General features: G+C 40.6%; 1 protein-coding gene across 1 annotated transcript; it reads right to left on the reverse strand.

Annotated features, from left to right (window-relative positions):
* Positions 1 to 20521, reverse strand: ppp1r2 (protein phosphatase 1, regulatory (inhibitor) subunit 2). Its single transcript, XM_085774546.1, has 6 exons — positions 20101 to 20521; positions 9487 to 9594; positions 8952 to 9035; positions 6044 to 6147; positions 3847 to 4041; positions 1 to 2859 (listed from the first exon to the last, which is right to left on the reverse strand). Exons 1-6 carry the CDS (start codon positions 20229 to 20231, stop codon positions 2840 to 2842), a joined length of 642 nt encoding a protein of 213 aa, XP_085630672.1. The 5' UTR covers positions 20232 to 20521; the 3' UTR covers positions 1 to 2839.
* Between the last annotated feature and the right edge of the window lie 1065 nt (positions 20522 to 21586).

Here is a 21586-nt window from a genome sequence, read left to right on the forward strand (position 1 = left end):
TTCCTAACAACATTGTTTAATGATAGACAAAACAAAAACAGAGTATGCACAATCTGATGATTAAGAACATGCAAACTGCAAATACAAAAAAAAAAAAAAAAAAAAAAACATTTGGATTTTCAGATCCACGTCATTTTGAGACCGACACAGTGCAGAGTCATGGGACTGCTTAACAGTCTTTCATCCTTAGAAAACAAACCAAACAGAGCAGAAGTGGTGTGAACAAACAAAACAGTGAGACATGACATGAGGCAATAAAACTGGACAGAACAATAACATGGAGCATAGCTTGTTCATTTTACACACATGTACATAAATACATAAGAGGCACATTTGACAGGTAATAACCACCTACGGGGTGATCATGTCAGTCATGTATTGGACGATCCTGTCCTTTTGTCTTTAAGTGAGAAGATGAACCAATCATCTCAGCTTCTCTGCAGTTGTCTTCTCTATTCACTTACAAATTCAGTGGTCAAAATAGACGACAATGCAGATTAAAAAAAAATCTGCATTTCCACACATATTGATAATTCTCTACACAACAATCGTGATTCGTGCCATAATTAACTGTGTGGACGTTGTGTCCACTCGCTATACCGAGTTCTTTGTTAGTTGGTGGTAATGGTTTAAAGGAGTTTCTTTCACCTCTATTGTGGAGAGAAAATGCCACCGAATATAAAACTACAAGAAAAAGAAAAAAAAAACTGCAAAGGGACATTTGCAGAGGTCATACTGTTGGTCTATGATCGTTTGTATTTCTACAATACAAAACTCAACACTTCCAATCACAGTGAGGAATTAAAGGTTCCAAAGGAAAATGAATAGATCACAACACAAGACACACTCGAGGTCCCTACATACTTTTCATGTTATGCGTTCCTCGCAGGGCTGAACTGTCGAGTGAAGTCGTACAGTGTGTAGCTGAGGATAATTATCCACAAACTCAGTCAACAATTTTAGGTGTAAAGTTAAAGTCGCACCAGGATAAACTGTCTTCTTCCCTTAATACTTTCATCAAGACATCTTTTTAAGACTTGGTTGTACCTTTCTTGACACTTGTAGGAAACCCCAAACGTTGCAAAAAAAAAAAATCCTCACTCTGCCTCCAGTAAGCCTCAGTGATCAAACTCCACCACCAAAATCAGTAGCATCAATAACAACTCTTTCATTGACATTCCCAAGCTGCATCGTACAAGACACATAAGAAGTAGATCAATCGTTAAACTAAGTATCATGTCATGTAAGCCCAGTGAGAAATTAAACACAAACTAGATGATTGTACCTTTCTCACAATAATTTACTCACAAATCCTGTCTGATGAAGCTCACATGATGAGTCGAAACACACAAATCATTGAAGCGAGAGCACAGTGAGCGCTGGTTTCTTCCTGGTCAGATCTACTTAAGAGCCTGGTGCTTAAAGCTGTAACTTGTTAAAGAAGGGAAACCATTTTTGTACAGGTCGTCGTCCCGTTTATCAGTAGCACGTGTTATACCTCAGAAGTGGGACTCCAGTACTGTCCCTCCTATGAACTATGAAAGTATTAGGTGCCAATATCAATAATAGGAAAAAGACATCTGCTATGCACATCTGAACAGATTACTAATTTATCCTGCAGTCTTCTTTCACAAAATAATCTCTGAAAAGGAAAAAAAAAGAAAGAAAAAGAAGTGAAACAATGGGTTTATACTTAATAAAAACCCACATTGTGATAAAAAAAAACCTATGTGCCAAATCTATTAGAGGATTAATTTAGGAAAGACCTTCATCCTGGTCCTATGAGGTATACATGTTTGTAAAATTGACAGAATTTGAAGCGAGGTTTGGTGCTGTTCTTACTTGTAAAGAAGGAAAGTAAACAAGTAGTACTGTGTTGTTTTACTTGATCTAAAGCAATAAGCCATACAGTTTACTGTAAGCATCACAGTCAGACACTATAGTGTGCATGTGTCATAGTGTGTATTGTTAGTTGTATCATGTCAATTTTGTATATTTTAATGATGAAATTTAGATTGTGTAGGCTAAGTCATTTACCATGAGAAACTAACCTATAGATGCTAAACTATAATTTATTTCACCATAGCAACACCAGGCCAATGTTAACAAATCTGATTCTGTTGGCACAGCACTACAGGAAAGGTGGATAAAAACAAAGAAACAGAAAGATCTAACTGGTCAACTTTTATAAGAAAAAAAAGTAATGATGGTGGAAATAAAATGCAACAGAGTGATGCAAAAAAAAAAAAGAAAAAAGTAAAAAGTGAAGTTCACCCAGTATAAGCACTGCTGTCATGTCTCAGATTTGCCTTTAGTGAGGCCGTGGGGTTTCCCCTGGCTTGCTCCAGGGCTGATGTACTGGCTCTGTGGCCTGCAGAGGGATTGTGGAGTGGCCAGATGGGACTTCTGGTTATCCGACAGTTTTATTTCTTTCTTTTTTGGGTGTTTTTTTTTTTTTTTTTTTTTTTCTAAAGGCCTTGATCCTCCTTTCAGGGACAGAAACACATATTCTTCAGTCCAGAAGAGGTGGGAGGGGGAGAATTCTTGGCAACAGGAGAGGGAGGAGGAGGAGGAGGAGGGACCAACAGTCGTCACTTGTGTGTTTGTACTGATTCTGGGAGGTAAAAAAAACATTGTGTTGTGTTTGGAGGTTATATTGCACAGTTCTAAGGAGTAGTAGAGACAGACAGGTGACCGGGAGGTTATTGGCTGTTGCAGGGTGTTATATGGGTGGTGAAGCAGTGTCTGCTCTGTGGCCCAGCGTTGAAACACAGCGCAGTGGCATTGTCCGTCTGGATCTCGAGCCGACACACAGGACTGAGTGGGAGAAGGGCCTCGTCTACGAGTCCAGAGAATCAGCTGGAGAATAAACGAGACAAACATGAGAGATGAGATCCGAAAGATAGAAAATGGAAATATGTTGTTATATGTTTTCACAACCACAAATAGTTTACATCACTGACACAGACAAAAAAACAATGCAATGTCTCATTTTTCGTCCACTGTCCACAGGGGGCTGCCTTAGAGATTTTGCTTTTGCCCTCAAGTGATTTTAACTTAAATGATTCACTCAACACACAGCTTATGTAAAACTTTTTTTTTTTTTTTTTACTTTTGATGCTTTGTCTGGAGTTCATACACCTTTTTTTTGGTAAATTATGTAACATTTAAACATTTTTTTTCAAAACTGAAAACTAAGCCATTGGTGACTTTCAAAGCCCTTGTAAATTTACACCAGTCATCAGCAGTTTTATAGGGTGACACTTTATAATAAGAACACACTATTAAGCATTAGTTGAGCATTCAATACTGAATTCATAATTTATAACACATGGATACTTATTAGTATGTAGTTTATAAACAGTTAAAAATGTTTTACTCACCATTGATAAGCACTAACTGTATTTATAAACTACATGCTAATGAGTATTCATGCGTTATAAATGAAGAATCCAGTATTTATTAATGCTTAACTAATGCTTAATGTGTGTACTTTTTATAGACCTAGTTTTACCAGGTTTGCTATATCACAGCACTAAAAAACAGTGTATATATACATTTACAATAACACACTGTGCTTATTTATGTACAGTGAGTTATAATGAAGCTTTGTTGTAAACACTGGAACCTCATCCTAATGGATACAGGAAGTCATAAACAAACAACAGACTGCAGATTAATTTAGTAACATCCATGATGACAAGCCAATATTTCTATTCAATTTAACCAGTTGCCGTTGTACAACACCACCATGCTTCTTTCCAGACACTGAAAAACCTGTTGAACTGGAAACTGATTAAATTATCTATCCAAACGTGCGCAGGAACACAGTCTTCCTCTCCTTACCTTCCTGTGGCGGGTCAACATTGATCTCTTCTGTCTCCTCCGTGTCCTCCCTCGCCTCCTCTGTGTCATCCCTCATCTCCTCGTCTCCATCGTCGTCATCTTCTAGTTCGCTGGCGATGAGCTGACGGGCCAGCTTGATGTTCAGGCCCTCGTTGTAGTGCATCTTCCTCATCATCTGAAAATGCTTCTTTTTGGCTGCAGAGGAAGAAACAATTGAAATTTAATTCCCAATCCACATAATATGGTAGATGCCACAACACCTTCATCTGCTGTTCTTACTTTAAAAGGGTTCAAATGCAAATAGTGAGACACAATTGATGATACTTACTTTAGTGAATAATGATTTGAGTGTTTGCTGAAAGCTAAAGATGAACAGCAACTACCAGTGGCGGCCTTAGACATCTGGGGGCCCGTTTCAATATTTCATATGAGGTCCTACCCTGTTAAACATAAAATTATTTGCCAGCTATGTGCCCATGTGTCGCTGATGCGTTAAACCCTGAAAGGACGCAGTAAACGCACTATCCATGCATCCCAGGTGCGCACAACACATTAAGTGTTAAAATCACTATCAGGGCAAGAAACCAGGACTTAGCAGAAAAAACGAGGACTGAAGTTGGTTTTCATCAAAAAGCAAAATCATTATGTACATTTTCAGACAAACTACAGGCTTTAACAATATTCTGAATTTAAATTGGCAACAAAAGTAATGAGAGCAAAGTGCTCCGCATTATTTCAGCACCACGACCACGGACAAGGAAAGGACGAGACATGCGGACAGACAGACGTACAGGCGCTGATCCTGTCGGTGCTGCGGTGCTGGAGCAGCAGACAGACAGCTGTCTCCTCCATTATTAAAATCTGTAAATAAGCTGCCAATAATATCACATTTGTGCTCTCGCTGTGTTTTATTTCTCTGTTAAGTTAGGACGTACTCATAGATCGCCTGTTTGGAAGCATTTTAACCCGAGGAAAAAAAGGGTTGTTTTCAAAGGTAAGCCTACGATGTTATTGATATTTCCTGCCGTATTATTAATCAGGAGCGATTAGTACCGTCACGGCGTGGCATGATACCCGCATTAGTGGTTGTAGAGCGGATCAGGGGTCGAGTGTGTGACGCACGGTGGACAGAGCTGTTTGTGTGTGTGGTGGATGTAGGCCTGTGTGTGTGTGTGTGTATAATAAGGTGAAATCTATGAATTATTGTACTGTTTTTTACTTGGTGGATGGCAGCTGGGGGCCTCCCTGGTGGCTGGGGCCCGTTTCAATTGAAACGGTTGAAACATAGGTAAGGCCGCCTATGGCAACTACACTGAAAAAAGGTGAAAGGATGGAGCACATGACGCAGACTGCATGATGTGCTGGTTGCTATGTTTGTGTAAAAGTGTGTGTGTGATTGACATGGCATGGCCTGAGCAGAGCCCAACAGAAAAGGTCTATTCAAGCAGCAGGATAAGTGTTCATCACATTCTGGCCCTGAGGCAGACGGTTGCCTTTAAACACTTGTCCTAGTTTTCCCACACATCTGTACACACTACACACTACACACATACAGTATATATAACCCTGTAATTCTCTTTAGTCTGACAAAAATATCTATCATCATCATCTGCAGATGTTTTAAACCTGGTGTCAAAATGTTCCAATAGGTGGCACAAGTTAGCACATCCACAGCTGTGTCAAAGAGAGCTGAAGCTGCAGCAGCTCTGCAGTTTGAATACATCGTCTGGATTTGCTCTCTTGTTTTTACCTGAGTGAGAGCTCAAATACAAATATGAAACAACAGGGAGAAACTGTTATGAAGCCCTAGTTTCAATTCTGCCTCTGAGGTCAAAGGTCAAGAGCGTGTGCACATTTGAGCACCCACACCCACATACACCACAAGCACTTTCCAACAGTGATAACTCTTGCCAGCACTTTATTGTGTCACTCTGTATTTCACTACCTTTGCAGCAGCAGAAGACACCGTGTGTTTAAGTGGAGAGTCAAAATAAACAGGTGAACTGTGGGGCACATTCATTGCAACGACAAAAAAACAAACAAAACAAAAAAACAGCCATTACCATAGATACCAGTGTGTACCAGTGTCTCTTTCTGAGCTGATGAGTTATTATGACTGTGCTGCTCAATTTTGAAAAAAAAAAAACAAGGCCACACCATTATCGTAGATGAAGGCGCCACGATGATGTGTGTTTACCTTGTTCTTCTGGAGTCAGCTCCTCTTCCTCCTCCTCACTGCTCTCTTCTTCCTCTTCTTCTTCTTTCATGAAGCGAGGATCTGAACCCTCTGCTGCTGCCAGCCTTTAAAAGATGAGAGAAAGGGAGAGGGACACGAAATAAGTACAAAATAGTCCCATTGTGCCTCCCCTTTATTGTATTTCAACCATATTAAATGAGCTAAATGACTAAAAAAAATAATAACTCCTGCTCAAGTCAAAGTGGAGAAACAAAAATAAGTTCAGACCAGGATTGAGAAACAGACATCGGAGGAGCACAGATGGGGAGATGTTAGGCGAGGAGGAGGAGAGAGTAGGCACAGTGAGAGTGTGTGAGTACTCAAGCATGAGACAAAAATAACAAGAGTTACTATCCCCAGCCCTCACACTCACAAAGAGCTTTAATAGCAGAGGAACAAAACGAATAGTGGTTTATGGCTGGACGGATGCTTGTGAATATGTGGAAGTGCCCGGGGGAAGCTCCCCATTTACTGCGCTACTGCTCTCCATCAAACTGACCTGATTCGCCCAGACAGAAGACTGTCTATTTCACTACAGTTTCAAAATGCAATAACAATGGTAACAGATACACCAGGTGGATGGGGATGGATGCAGAAGACGGGAAGGAAGAGAGAGGATGTGTAAAGCAGATGAAGTGAATTAGGTACGAGGTAAAAAAAAAAAGCATAGTCGGATTAGAAGGCGAGGCAGACTGTGAGTGGATGTGCGAGAGTGAGAAGAAGGGAGCAAAAGAGCAGCTGTTGTACTATCTGGAGGGTTTAGTGTAAAACAATAGAAGGCACTCTGTACAGAAGTAAACAAAGGCGGCTAATTGACTTGCAAGCCTGGAGCTAATCACTATCCTCTCTGTGGCGCGCGCGCACGCACTCAAACTAGCTCATCCCATCCCTGCATCAATGCACTTATGTAAGCTAAGCGCGATAGCCCACAGCAAATACACTTCTCAAGCTCCCGTTACCATCAAGAAGACAGCTCTGAGTGATGGATGTACTGTACAAAGACCTGGGCTCAAAGGCTGAGGAAGAAGGCAGGCAATGGCATCCTCCTCCAAGCCTCAGCTCACTTACAATTTCTAGTTACTTTGCCAAAACACTATGCAACTTATTTAATAAGTATCCTTCATGCAAACTTATCAACAAAGTAAAAGTGACACTTGAAGAATATGAGAGCAATCCACATTATGTGTTTCTGCTACTTGAACTATTTTTTTCTGTGTTGTCGCTCCGACCCTCTGCGCTCTCCACATGTGGCTGTAAAGATTTCTTCACTCAAAGTTGCTCTGGATGGATGCAGCAAACATGAATAAAAAGTATTTTACTCTTTATTTAATTGTGAATGGCTGCCATTTTTCTGATTGTCGAGCAGCACGATGTCTGTAATACCAACGGCCGGTATGATTTCAAGCTTTTCCTCACGCTGCATAACTCATTTTTCCTCCCAGGAATTCAAGTCTGATGGGAAACACCCATCAACCCATTGTTTATTGATCAGCAGCTGTGTGGCTCAGAGTCAAAATGCAGCCTTTTCCATGAGAACAAAGAAATGCTGTCAGATGTACTGCTCCACTCGAGAGTGTAGGACAATTGCATGGGATTTAATTGTTTCTTATGATGTGTATTATGTGGAAATGCATAGAGATACACGTTTTTACAGGTCCGTTCTATACATATTTAACATCTGTTTGTTAACAGAGGAAAAAAAATTGAATCCATCGCTCTTGGGTTTATAGTGGAGAGACACTTTTCATTACTTCCAGACAAAGTGATTGAAGCAGGTAACCAAAGAAATTCAATCTATATCCCACAAACCCTTTAGAACAGAGACAGAATATTTCAGACCAGATGATTGTGTCCTGAAATGACAGTGGATAAGGCTAATGACTCCTTCTTCTTCCAAACACTTGTCAAATGTTGCCTGTTCTCTCCACGACTCTTCAGTATCTCAACCTCTCGTACAAGCCACTGAACTGAGTTTGGGTTGTTTTTTTTATACCGATGACCTTTACCGTGGTTCTCTCAGCTTTATTCTCCTCCAGTGAAAAGAGGATGAAGTTTGTCAGGATGCATTTAGTGAATTCAGCCTGGAGCACTGTCAAAGGCAGCGAGTGCACTGCCTGCCATGTCTGTGTATGCATAAACTACTTTAGCCTTTCTTTCTGCCACTTCTGCACACTTTTTGAAAAGGTACCTTAAGGGACAGTTTTCAGGTGTTGAATAATGAACAAATATGCTTCCTTTATGCAAATAGATTTGTCCAGAAACCCTCAAACCCACTGCATCTGGCATAAAAAATATACTCAAATAATAGCATGAAGGTGCCATTCAATTGGTAACTGTTAGCAGCTGTTAAGGTTGAGAGCAAGTTGATTCATTTCCAACAAGTTACTCAAACTATTGGTTGAGCCAATATGCATGTTAATCATTCCTCAAAAGAAATAATGGAATTAAAAAATAATTTGTATGTATGTATGTGTATATGTAACTTTGGTAGCCCTAATAATAGTAATAAATATAATAATAAGGTACTATTGTAACTTTAATCTTTTAATGTGTCGCCCATAATGCTTCTTTGTGTGATATCACAGTAAAGTGGCCACTAAGTGTCTTGGGACGTCACAGGCTGAACAGTAAATACACCTTTTATCAGGTATTGTTATTCTGTTTAATTCTAGTTGGAGGACAAGGACATAGGTGTGTGTTTAGGTGTGGCTTATCTAGGCTACACCTGAGAGTACAAAACACTTTTCTCCCTTTTCCCACATTGTAATTCTGCACCTAAATGCAGTGGATCTGGCTGTTGCTGTGGCCAACCTAACCACTCAACCATCGCTGCTTGTTACTCTCCCTTCCTCTCCATCTCTGCACTTACTTTGATACCAGGTCATCAGCTGCAAGTCCGCCGTGGCCTTCCGAATCACTCAGCGCCCCCTCATCATCATCGTCCCCCACCATCCTGGAAGAGAGGAAATAACCAAGATATCAAGATAAGTGAAAAATAAGGTGAGGGAGGGAGGGAGGACTGAGGGGGAAAGGAAATGTGGAAACAAACAAAGAGGAAAAGTTGAAGGAGGGGATAAAAGGTGGTTTGGAGGACAGGGCAGAAGACCAAGAGGAGAGAAAGGTGAAAAGACTGCGACAAGGGTGACCTTCCTTGCAGCACACTGACATATTGGATTACAAACCTGCTGAGACATCCCTGTAACAACAAAACACACACACACACACCAACCTAACTCTCCAACAATGGCGCTGATGGGGACTTTAAACAAGCTATGAGATCATCTCAGGGTCAATTCTGTGTTGCCCTTGATGGAAATATTTTCAGTGTAAACAAATGTCTGTAGATGTAGTAGGTTTATAGTTGAAATATAACACAAAAGGAAGTTTAGCCTGAAACCTCTGACCTGTTGTAAGGTGTGCTGGGTTCGTCAATCTTCATCAGGCCGTAGTCTTTGTCAGCTGGGTGATATGTGGCCAGGATGTTCATCTCGTCCCATTTCTGGGATTTCTTCCTGTAAAAAGGATCAAAGAAAAAAAAAGAAAAAAGGAGAAGACATAAATAAGGGTCAAGCGGACAGACATGGACCACTGTGCACCAGCCGCCACCACCACCACATCCTCCCGCAGGAAGAGTGACCAGATTTACAGTAATGTAGGACTGAACGTGCTCCAGTTCTCTCTCGGACTGCATTATTTTGGGAACGCACAGATAAGAAAAGCCCCAATATGTCATCAGCACGTGGATTAAGACTTTTAAGACTCTCAGGGGAGTGGTATGATTTCACGTCAAGGTAATCCACCATCATGTACTATGCAAGTAAGAGGCTGAGCAAGTAAACGGGGTCAACAACAGCATCAAGTTAACGCTAAAGATCTTTCTCATTGAATACAATTGCTTTCACATTAGTTGATTTTTGAAACACACCTGCTCCTAATCCCCCAAATGGTTCCACTCTCATCTGGGAAATAAGGTTGTCACCTTGCTATGCTCCATCGGGGCTTTTTGTTCACAATTACACTAATCCTTGCTGCCCTTTCAAATCCTCAGAGGAAATGAAGAGAAATGAAGAATAAATCAGCTCCGAATGAAATCTTTAGCTGGAGAGGATAAAGAGAAGAACACCTGCTATTATAGCACAGAGGAGAAGACAAGGAGGCTTTTTTTTTTTAACTTACAGAAGAACTTAATAAAAAAATAAGTTATCCCACTGCAAATTAATTCTTTCACCAGGTATTTCATTATCTTGTGCTTAACCTCCTCCTGAGGTTTGGCATCGTTTGGTTTCTGTATCCTCACTTGCAATTATCTTGTCAAACGTCTTCTAAGGCGGTGACATTGTGTCATAAATAATTATATGATAAGTTATTGAATTTGCTCAATAAACTAAACTGTGTCCTAAAGCTATAACTGCAGGGGAGGGGCTCCTGGGAGTATTATCTGGCTTTCTCCAGCCTCTCCTGCCAAGGTACTGTACATCAGCCCTGACCTTGTTTATGGAACAAAAGGTCGGGTATCATGGTGGACGGGCAGGGGGTGGGAGAGCACAGAAGCTAAATCCACCGCCCGCTGCTTCAAGCCTGGAGAGCTCTCCTCCCTCTCTGCCTTCAAAACAGACTTCCGTCATAAAGATTTTGCAAATGCCCGTGTCATTAGTTCTGTCACACTCGGAGCACCGAAGGAGGTGGGAGTATTAACACGTCAAGATAACCTGCCAATCGCAGAAAAGTGTAAGAGGCCCATTATCATATTCTTTTCTGTCAATTTCACACGTGTATGGCACTATCTAGTTACAAATACATAAAGAAAAAAATGACATTTTTGTGCAGGAAAGATGAGATGTCATGCACTACTAGAGGACACAGTATCACGCAGACAGAGGATGGTCAATAAATCAATGCAGTTGGTTGTGGATGCTGAGCCAAGTTCATTTCCCTGGTCGCTACACTGACTTTGGCAGTTTACTTTGGTATTTAGCTTCACTCTAAGCTCTCAGGGGACTGCACAATTGGATGCAAAAGTAGATGCACGCAGTATACATTTTCAGACTATGACTTGACAGAGGAAAGTTTAATGGTGCCTAAGAAAAATGTTTCTTTCTTCTAATGCATAAAAACATTTTCGCATCCTATGTGAGAGGTGGATTTAAAGTGGAAATATGCCGGTCGCTTTTCTGCTGTTTTGCTAACCCTCCTCCTGGCCATGTGCATTTGTTTACAACGAAGCTGGCGAGAAATCAATCAATAGAGCGGTACATAGCGTTATATATCATATACGATGTTACGACGTGTATATTTGTGTAGTCTTAAAGCAGAAGTAAGTGATCTGGTCGTTTTGGCTAACTTCCTGTCAGCCGATGGAGTTAGCATTCCCCGCCCTCGTCCCTACGTCACCACATTCACGCGCATCCCTTGGCTGCACACACAGAGAGGACCGCCCCTTTATGCCATTCTCTCTCCTCATTGGATAAAGGTTGTAGGATACAAGGAAAGTTTTCTCCTCGGCTTACAGCAGAGCAGAGTGACTGACAGACCCGTGTTTCAGACCAAACACTCTATAAAAGTGATTGCTGTCGGAAGATATAACTATTTAAGACTTATATTAACACAAATATTCCGCTTACTTCTGCTTTAAGCAAGAGATTACAGAGGTTATGGGGTGCGTTTGTGTCGCGGTGCGTAGAGACAAGAGCTGGGACACTGGGGCGGTGGCACTGATCTTGCAAAGTTGATTTTCAGCTTAGAGACACTATGTGGAAGGCAGAAAGCCTCAATTCTCCCTTGTAACAAGTTAAATGTCATGTATCAAACCATCACTATTACTCCAAAACTGCTTAATTAAGGTAAAAATGTAGCATAGTTAACCTAAGAAATCTTGCATAGATCCTCTTTAATGACAATGGTACTATCCTTGCATGAGTCCAAACTGACACACAAAACAAGGAAAATTGTTTTGTAAAGCAAATTGAACAGTCACAAGTAGGTGAACCTTCTACTCATAGGTTTTAACGGTTTGGGTAAGACCTATGCACATACTGTATGTTGATATGAAATGGCAAAACAATGAGATGTTGATGTGCTTACGGGCAGCTGGGAAACGGCCTAGTGGTTTTGAGAAACTACTCTGTAAGCATGCAGCCAGGTAGGCCAGCGTTGTTCATCCTGATAAAATGTCCTTGACCAACATACTGAAAAAGCACACTCATGTTATTAAAAGAGATGTTGCGTTGCGTTGTTGGGTGTGTGTTTCTGTCACTGCACCACAACCAAAACTAGAGAAACCTCTGCCGATACTACATACAGCATTCCTGCAAAGATAAGACTATCAATGGAGAATCTGATTTTATATCCTGCTCAATAAACAAGATGGTGAAAATCTTTGGCAGAGGGAAGAACATTTGTCTAGTTTTCCAATTTCATCAACATTTTAAAAACCATAGTCCGATCTCAGAAATAAACGCGACTCTGCCTGGAGCATGGAGCATGTGTGTGTGTGTGTGTGTGTTACAATGCCGTGTGTTAATAACGTGTATATTGCTTCACTCTGGAGTGTAGTTACACAACCCAGCGGCAGACAATCATGTTCTATTTCAACCAAACTGATGTTGCTTTTAAATCCACTCTGGTCCACTCACTCAAATCATCACATCAACTTTAATACAATGATGATGCACCTGCCTCTGCAAAGGAAGGGGGGGGGGGGGCACATCACCAACCACTGCCACTCACTAAATATAGGGCTGTATTCTCTCTTACGACGGTGACTATCTCTCGAGGGTGGTCAACAGCTGGCGACATAACGCTTCAGGAAAACTCATTAAATAGAGTGAGTCATCACCGAGAGTTGAGCTGTGCTATCAGGTAGCATAGTCAGAGGGGAGTGGGGAAAGGTCCAGGCCTGTGCTCTGCTCTCCACTCCACTACAGAGTCGAGCCACCAGCTGCAGTAACAGCAGGAGGCCATTGTTTTACAGTGTACAGACCTCGGCTGGTCCAAATGAACAAAGCATCGAACTGGTGCCAGACGCTGTATCAAGCCAATGGGGGAACTTGTAACAAAATGTATCTGTCCTTTTTCCACATCCAAATAAATACACACTGAACTATTTTTTAAATATTGTATGAATGAAAGGAACTTTAGTTGAGTACATATAAATCTAAATAAATCTTTGCGCTTTAGCCACCCTTTGCTTCAACAAAGCTACATCTGTAAAAACATTATCACTGCACAATAATTTGACAATATGCAAGAAGTCCAAATGCTAAAAAAGGTTTTTATACCTTTCTTTTTCATAAAAAAAAAACCCTTTCCATCTCTGTAGTTTTTGGTAAACAGTCAACATGAGTGCAAACTCCTAAGTCAGCAGAAGCACTGAAAAAAAAAGATTACACAAAGTTTGACAGATAGCCAACTAGATTTAGGACTCAAAGAGTTTCTTAAGCCCTTGTCATCTCTCGACTCCTAAGAGAAAATGTGCAGCAGAAGAGAAGCTGAGTCAAGTGCAGGGACTGCAAACTGGATACACTGCACAGCGACATTAATAGCTATGGCGAAAGTCAGGATGTGCAGAGGAATTGAACTGATCAAACTGACAAGTAAAACTATTGCTGTTTTGTGCTGCATCTAACTAAGCCACAAGGCCAAGAAATGCAGCTACATCAATTTATTATAATGAAGGTCAACTGTTTCATTTAAAGGCCCCATGCTGTGCACTTTTCTCTGGGTTTATTTACCTGCTGATATCCCTAACAAGATGTATCATTGGTTTTGAGTACCTGTGATCTGCTTAATATCGTCTATATTGCCCCTTTCTGTTGCCTCTTTCTGGAGTTCTAACAGGCACAGGTCATTTAGCCAATCAGAGAGAATGAGAACCTCTCTGATTGGCTGACTGTTTTAGAGTGGCATGTGGTCGGGCCAATCACAGGCAAGTAACTGAAACCTAAGCTGCATTCATAGAAATTGAAAAATAACAACTGGTCACGGTGGGCGGAGTTACTTGTGTGACATCACAGAAAGGAAGTGCTATCTGCTCGTCTCAAAGAGAATGTTCCTACAAATGGGCGGTGTGTGTTTCTCCGTTTATGACCAGTTTGATGCATGGGACAGTATATACGTGGCCCAGAGACCTCCCCAAGCATGAAAAAATAACCAAAATCACATTTTTCATGCCATGGGGCCTTTAATAATTTAAATATAATTACACCCATATTGATGAGATTTTTTTTTTAACCTGCCCCTGTATCAAGAAGTATTTTCACTCAGTTTTGCTGACTTGCCCTCCTTTATCCCTGCAGACCAGGGATGTTCAGACACCTGTTGATTGTGCCACTCCAATTTTCCTCATCAATACAGGAACCATTTTAATCGTCTGTGCCCACAGTTGGTTTCCACTGACCTGCACAGAGGAGGTTAAACTGCCCGAGGGGTACTTTTCTGTCCACATTATGGAAAGTCAGAGATTCACCGACAGACTGTCCATCACGCTGTCAGGATGAGGCTTGCAAGACAGTGAAGGAGATCAACTTTCATGGAGGCAGCCATAAATTATATATGACTGGGTGTGAGGCTCATGCATCACTGTGAACTAAATAATAGTGGGTGATTGAAGGGATGACAAAAACGCTAATGGGTTAAAAAAAGAAAAGAAAAGAAAAAGGAGCCAAGGCCTTGCAGTGCCCTCTTGTACCACGGGACATGTTTGTCCTGTTGTTGGGAGAGGAGTGTATGGAATTTGTGTGAATTATCTTAGACAGTGTTTGCATACGGGATAAATGTACAGTAGGGATGTCACGATTACTTGTTTTCACAATTAATCGTGGTATCAAACGCCACAATTATTTAATCGTAAAGATTCCTAAATACCGTTACTTTCACAAAACTTTGATGTTGGAACCTTATTGGCAGATGTGTGCAAAAATAAAGGTAAATGCACAGATACTGGTCCATTTATCTAACGTAACATTGAATTGGTAGGAATTTAAATGTTAGCGTGTCATTTTTAATTAAAAAACAAAACAAAAAACGATTAAAATAAACGCAAACATTGGTATAGATAACAATTCATGACCTGAATACTTAAAAAATTTCCCTTGGGGATGAAGAATTGGTCATATATAATAGATACTTGAAATATTTTGTGTAAACAATGAGTAATGTAATTATATTTTGACTATATTTGATTTTACACATTCATAGTGTTGTGAAATTAATTAATGCATAATAATTGTGATAATCGTAATACCGTGATTATTTCTCTGACAATAATCGTACCAAGAAAATGTATAATCGTGACATCCCTAATGTACAGAGTTGTAACGCGTTTACTACCAACTTCCACTGCCATAAAGGAAGTTTTTTTTTTTAACTCATTAGATAAAAATTACAATCATTATGCATTTTCAGTGGTTTATCACAGCTGTGTTTGACTTGTGCAGATTGTGTTTGTCTCCACAAATTAAAAAGGTGATTGAAAAAAAAAAAAAAAACAGACATCAAGAGAGATGCACTCTAATAACTGTGAGCAGCAACTGTGAGTGTTTGATCCCCTGGGTCCATGCTGTGAGTAGAAATCTATGGTGGGAAGCTGTATTGTTTAAACATGGACAGGTGGCAGACCAGATGCATGCTGGGTTGTAGGTATTTGTGGAGCTAGTTCAGGATATCCTCTGGGTACTGTAGAATGTGCTAGAAGGCAGAGCGATACGTTACACACAATTGAAGCTGATAAGTGGGAAAATATGTCTCAGCCGTCCGTCACCACGCTCGGTCCTGCATAATGGCAGTAACAAAGGTTGCCAATCTTCAGTGTTTTATGTGAAACATGAGTGTGTATGCGCCGTAGTCCCTGGGGAGTCAAGTAATGTCAGAATGGATAGAAGCTGATATTGGAGAGTCATCATTTGGGAATGTCAAAAAAAAAAATCAAGTTATACTGTCAAAGGCTTATGAAAAATTCAAACAGTGTGAAGGGCTAAAAAAAACGTATTAAATAATAAAATGAAGCACAAGATTCTTAAAATACTTGCAAGCGCAAGCAAAAAATTACCTGCCAGTGCAGGAATATGTGCAGGTATGAGTGTGTGTTTGTGTATTTGCTTTAAACAAGAGATGACAGTGGCAGCATGGACAACCCTTGTTCATCTAATCTCTGTGGATTTGGGGCTTGGATGCACAAAGGATCCTTCCAGAATTTTTTTTTTTTCCCTACCTCCATGTCACTCAAATAGACTATTTTTGTAGCAACACAGAAAAAGCTTGATTCACTGTTGGGAATGGAATTCACTAATAACTGCCTGCCATCCTTCAATGGCCTAATTTCTCTCACTGCAGCTCAGAGAGGACTGTTGCTAATTTCTGGACCTGCTGGAGCAAGAGACACCGGGGGGCAGAGTGGATGGATGATAAATCACACGCTCAACATTCAACTTTAACCACCTAAAGAAATGGACACAATGGTTACATTCCTTGGTAGCCAGGAGCGAAACTACACAAGAGGCTGATTAGGTTAACACTAGAAGTGATACAGTATGTATTTGGATCTAAATGATAAGAAGCACTTTAGATAAGTTATAAAAAATAAATTGAAAAATGTTTTTAGAAAGGAGATAGTATCGTGTCTGACTTCTCAGTTTCCTTTTTTGTTTTGTTATTTGTTCCGGTTTTTTTTTGTTGGGTTGTTGTGTGTGTTGTTTTGCTTTGTTTTTTTCATAAGCTTAAGAATTGTGTTGTATGTGCAAATCTTTAAACTATTTAACTATTTCTTTCAATATCTGGATAATTGTAGTGTAGTTTTAGTTTGTATAATGTTGTTTTTACTCAGTATGTTTTTTACTATATTTGGAATTGTATGTGCTGGACCCCAGGAAGAATAGACATTGCTCATATAATGAAGAAATGGTTAATCGGGATCTTAATAGACAATAAACAAACCATGACATGTTTACAAATGGGTCTCAATCTATCAGATAAGATAATATTTCTGCTGCTTCAGCTCCAACTCTGCTGTCACCAGTAGGCAGCATCTCCACCTAGCACCAATGATTTAGCAACATTTGGCAGGTGGGTGGTGTTAATGCATCACACCGACTCGAGAATCACACAGAATTCAATTCTGGTAAATCTGTAGAAGCTGTGGTATGTTTGTGTGCATTTATTTATTTATTTATTTATTTTTAGACTTAATTACATCAATATATTTTAAACCCTGATTCTTGGCAACATCTTTAAATTTGTATTTTTTTTATAATGGTTTATGGCTTCTGTTTTTAAAGTAGTTCAGCAGATGTGCTTTGCAGAGAGATAAACATGCTCAAGGGCACTTTGAAAAACTCTGAGGGGATTTGAACCAGCAAAGCATAAAGCATGAGACAACCTCCTGAACAGACCTGCACCCTTTTTTGCCTCAGGTATTTTTCACTCAGTCACTCACAGATGTGTTCTCGATGACAAACAGAGCTAAAAATATCAAACAATGTTTGTTTTTTTTCCTTAAAACAATTTGGTGCCACTGCTATAGTATATGAATTATGCAAAGAAAAGCTTTTTTTGTGTTTCATTAGGGTTTTTTTCTTTCTTCCCCTTAATCCCAATTCAAAAGAAATTGTGTTACATATCCTTATCCTAAGGTATGAATTGTGGTGCCAGATAAGCACACATGACATTCAAAGATAATATATCTTTTTTTTCCCGCTATTAAAAAGCAGCAACATTGTTCACTTATGTCTTATGTTGGCAAGAATGCAACCTAATTTACAAGCCTCACTCCAGGAACGCTGCATGCCCAGAGTTTCCTGGGGCAGAGAGGAAACTGTGAGTTGGCTGTAAAGCAGCAGAGTATTGAAATGAGCGAACAGGGGCCGGTGATCTGGGGCGTTATTGTCTCCCTGCTCGATGAAAGTCTCCGTGTCACTGATATCAATGCACTGGAAAAGACATGGCTCCTAGGAGGAAAGACTGTGGATTTGGTGCATGGGTGCATGCATGCCTCAAGAAAACAAAGTTTTCTCTACTTCTTTGTCAGTCAAAGGGATTATTTTTTTGTATTAACACAGAAAGAGCTAGCATCACTGTTGGGAATGTAGTTCACTAATAACTGCCATCCTTCGATGGCCTAATTTCTCACGCTGCAGCTCAAAAAGAGCGCTGCTGACGTGTGGCCCTGCCGGTGTGAGAGACGCAGGAAGCACCGTGGATGATAATAAATCACACATTTAACATTTGCCAACTACAAAACTTTAGCTGGTTACCTTCCAAAGTGTCAAGACAGGTGAAGAACATATCATGAAGCTGATCTGAACAATTTCGATATACAGTGACTAAGCTGTGACATGCATGTTGATCTAAATAAGCATAAATGCCCCCTAATTTGTATTAGGTCTCTTTTAAATGAATGAAAATTTCAATATAACTCCCTACATTGTGACTCCAGAGAGAGAAAGAGGGTGAGGCCAACTTCCAACAGTGGTTAACCTGTCCATACAGCTCAGCACATATCAGAAACAGCACAACTACTCTAACAGCCCAAAATGAGTTTTCACTTTCTACATTTTGGTAGATCATTCTAGACTCTAGTTGTGCCCTTAAACTGTGAGACTGTTGGCACAGTGCACCCAAATTTGACCCCGTCTGAGATGTCCCCTCTGCCATCGAACACGTTTGATATTTTAGTCGAGCGTCCTCTGCCGTGAGTGTTTGAATGAGCCAAACTGAAACTCTGGCCAGCGCCAGGATGGAAGTTATGCCACGCAATGTGAGATGTCCGCTTACAAAACATAGACTAAAAGGGCACATGAGATGTGTTCATGACAGAGAGGACCTGACAGGGGTTTTAATGGTAACATTGAATATTAAACAGCAGTCTTATGAGATGGTTGCAGGTGAACTAGAGCAGAGGTGTAGAGATTATCAGATCAGCATAGTCTTGTTTACCACAGCTTCTGGCCTCTTTCGACCCAGACTGGTGCTTTAACACCAGCGCAGGCCTATAACACAGCTGTCAGTGTCAACATCAAGTCTTTGTTGCCAGATTATAACTTGGGTACACCAAGCTCTGCTCTGTCCACCTGCTTAACCTAATCGACTCTAAATACCCTTTCAAGGCATTTTACCTCCATTTTTTGTGATAAGCAAAAGCAATAAATCAAAAATCCAGAGAGACAACCATACTGTAAATGGACTACATCATATTTACTCCTAGTCAGTGCACCATACAATGTACTGCTTACCTTACAGTCGTTACAATTAATTGACCTACTGATGGACATAAATTAATCAGCAGCTATTTTGATCTCTATTAAACATTTTAGTCATTTTTCAAGCAAATCTTGTGAAGAAGACAGCAAGCTATATGTGATTGGGTTTCTGCTATTCAAATGGCAGGATAATATGCTGCTTCTTTTTTGCTTGTACAGCAATGAATTAAATATGTATGTAACAGTATGCAAGAGGCGTAAACTATGGCTTCAACCCCAGGTTATCTGAGGTCATGATGACATGTAGGAGTAAAACAATATTTGAATTAACATAAGGCTCTTTCTCCATGAGAGCGCCGTAGATTTGCCCTATTATGGTCATGGCTGAACGGGGGTTGTCACTGTTTAACGATGTTTATTACTATCTTCTTCGGACTACCATTGAGTTAAATCGACAGGAGGAGTTTTATTACAGCCTGGCGTCTCTAACGCACACAATTATTAGTGGTTACCACCCGTTGTAATCACATTATTGGCTAACCTAACAAGCTAACCAGACAAATGTCAAACCTCAGCTCTTGGTTACACATATAACACACAGATTTTTTTTTTTTTTTTTATCAGGGAGAAGAATCTGTCTGACAAACAAAACACACACAGTGTTGTTGGTGGTGGTGGTGACATTACCAACCAGACAGGCGGCTTTTACGTTACAAGTTACAGCAGCACGGCCAAGGGAGTAACGTTACCCAGGCTAACAAGTGTTTAGCTAGCTAACGATACCGGGGCTAACCGACAACCCGCACGACAGCGATGCACAAAACTTACTGCGGGTCATCTTCCGAGAGCCCCGGGGTTTGTTCCGGAGCATCCCCCGACACCTCTTCGGGCAGCGACTTGACGTTTGTCCCGCTGGTCTTGTTTTTAAGGATGCCTTTTATCGGCCGGGGTGCTGCCATTCCCACACGCTGACTGTCACAGACCGGCTGGTTGCCTGGGTTTTTACCGTTGCTCTTCAGCTGCTGCTGCTAAGTTACCGCCGCTGCTGCTGCTTCTCTGCTTCTGTGTGTTTTTTTCTCTGTGAGTCAGTTACCAAAACACCGGTTCAGCTTTAATAAACACGCTCCCCGTCATAACTCAAAGCGCTTCCAGAAACTCATTAGAAAAAAACCTAGGCGGCGGCGGCAGGGGCAGGGTCCTGGCGGTTCAGCAGCATGTCTACTAGTCCGCGGCTTGTTCGCTGACTGGCGGGGCAGGGACAGCAGTGGCAGCGGGTCGGTTAGGCTTCACCAAACATCGCGAGACTTTGTTTTGTTATCGTGCTGCCTTCACGTACTCGGATATTTCCATGGCATAGAGCAGGGGTTCTCAACTAGTCTCACTCTGGGACCCACATCTTCCCATGGTCATTAAGTTGCGACCCACTTTTATAGAATTCAAACCAAGATTTTTTTTTTAAAAGCCTTTAAAAACACAGCAAAGTAGGCTACATTTCAGAGCACATGAATGAAACTGAGGAGGACCATGACAACTGCATGTACGGAAGTGAATAAAATAATATCAAACTGCACAAAATGGAGACCAACAAAATGATATATTTGACTTCTAATGCAACTCTGCATTCAGAGCATATTCACAAAAGTGAATAAATATCAAATTGCACAAAATAAAGACCCACAAAACAAAACAAGATTCACTGCATTCAGGCCACATTAATAAGAAACTAAGGAGGACCATTACAACTGCATGTGTTCACATGATGCGTGCCTTTCAATATAAGTTATTTTTCAAAATAAAATACATGTCCAACATCAGATGTGCATTAAATATTTACTTTTTTGACCAGCTGTCCGCGACCCATCCAGAACGGGTCCGCGACCCACTTTTGGGTCCCGACCCACCAGTTGAGAACCACTGGCATAGAGGATATTTCCTATGGATATTTTCCTCTGAATTGTGAGTGCGACAAGACAGTGTATGTAGCCTAAAAAGTGTAGGCTGTGGGATAAGGGGTAATTGTAAATCCACAAACTCAAACTAGGAGGATAGATAAATAGATAACATGCAAAAGTAAAGATACACGTGTTTTAATTCTTGATCAATCTTAACACAAATGACATATAAGGGTTACAGTATTTTTCTTTTCTGGTGGTCACATGCTAATCTTATAGCCTATAGCTATACTCAATGTTAGCCTTGAGTTTCACCATGCATTTCTGAGGCAAGTCCTTGCTTGGACTTTTGTCCAACACAAACTTTCATTCATGCCATTTTCCTTCCTACCTATAGAGATAATGTCTGTCTAACCATTTCT

Source organism: Trachurus japonicus, chromosome 4 (assembly GCF_045865225.1).
Source record: "Trachurus japonicus isolate A0001 chromosome 4, Traja_1.0".
Lineage (NCBI taxonomy): Eukaryota > Metazoa > Chordata > Actinopteri > Carangiformes > Carangidae > Trachurus > Trachurus japonicus.

Coding starts and splice junctions, on each gene's coding strand:
- ppp1r2 (XM_085774546.1), bottom strand. CDS start 20,231: ATGGCAGCACCCCGGCCGATAAAAGGCATCCTTAAAAACAAGACCAGC. Junction 9,036..9,486: donor CCCAGCACACCTTACAACAG/GTCAGAGGTTTC, acceptor CCTCTCTTCCAG/GATGGTGGGGGACGATGATG. Junction 4,042..6,043: donor GCTGACTCCAGAAGAACAAG/GTAAACACACAT, acceptor CTTCCTCTGCAG/CCAAAAAGAAGCATTTTCAG.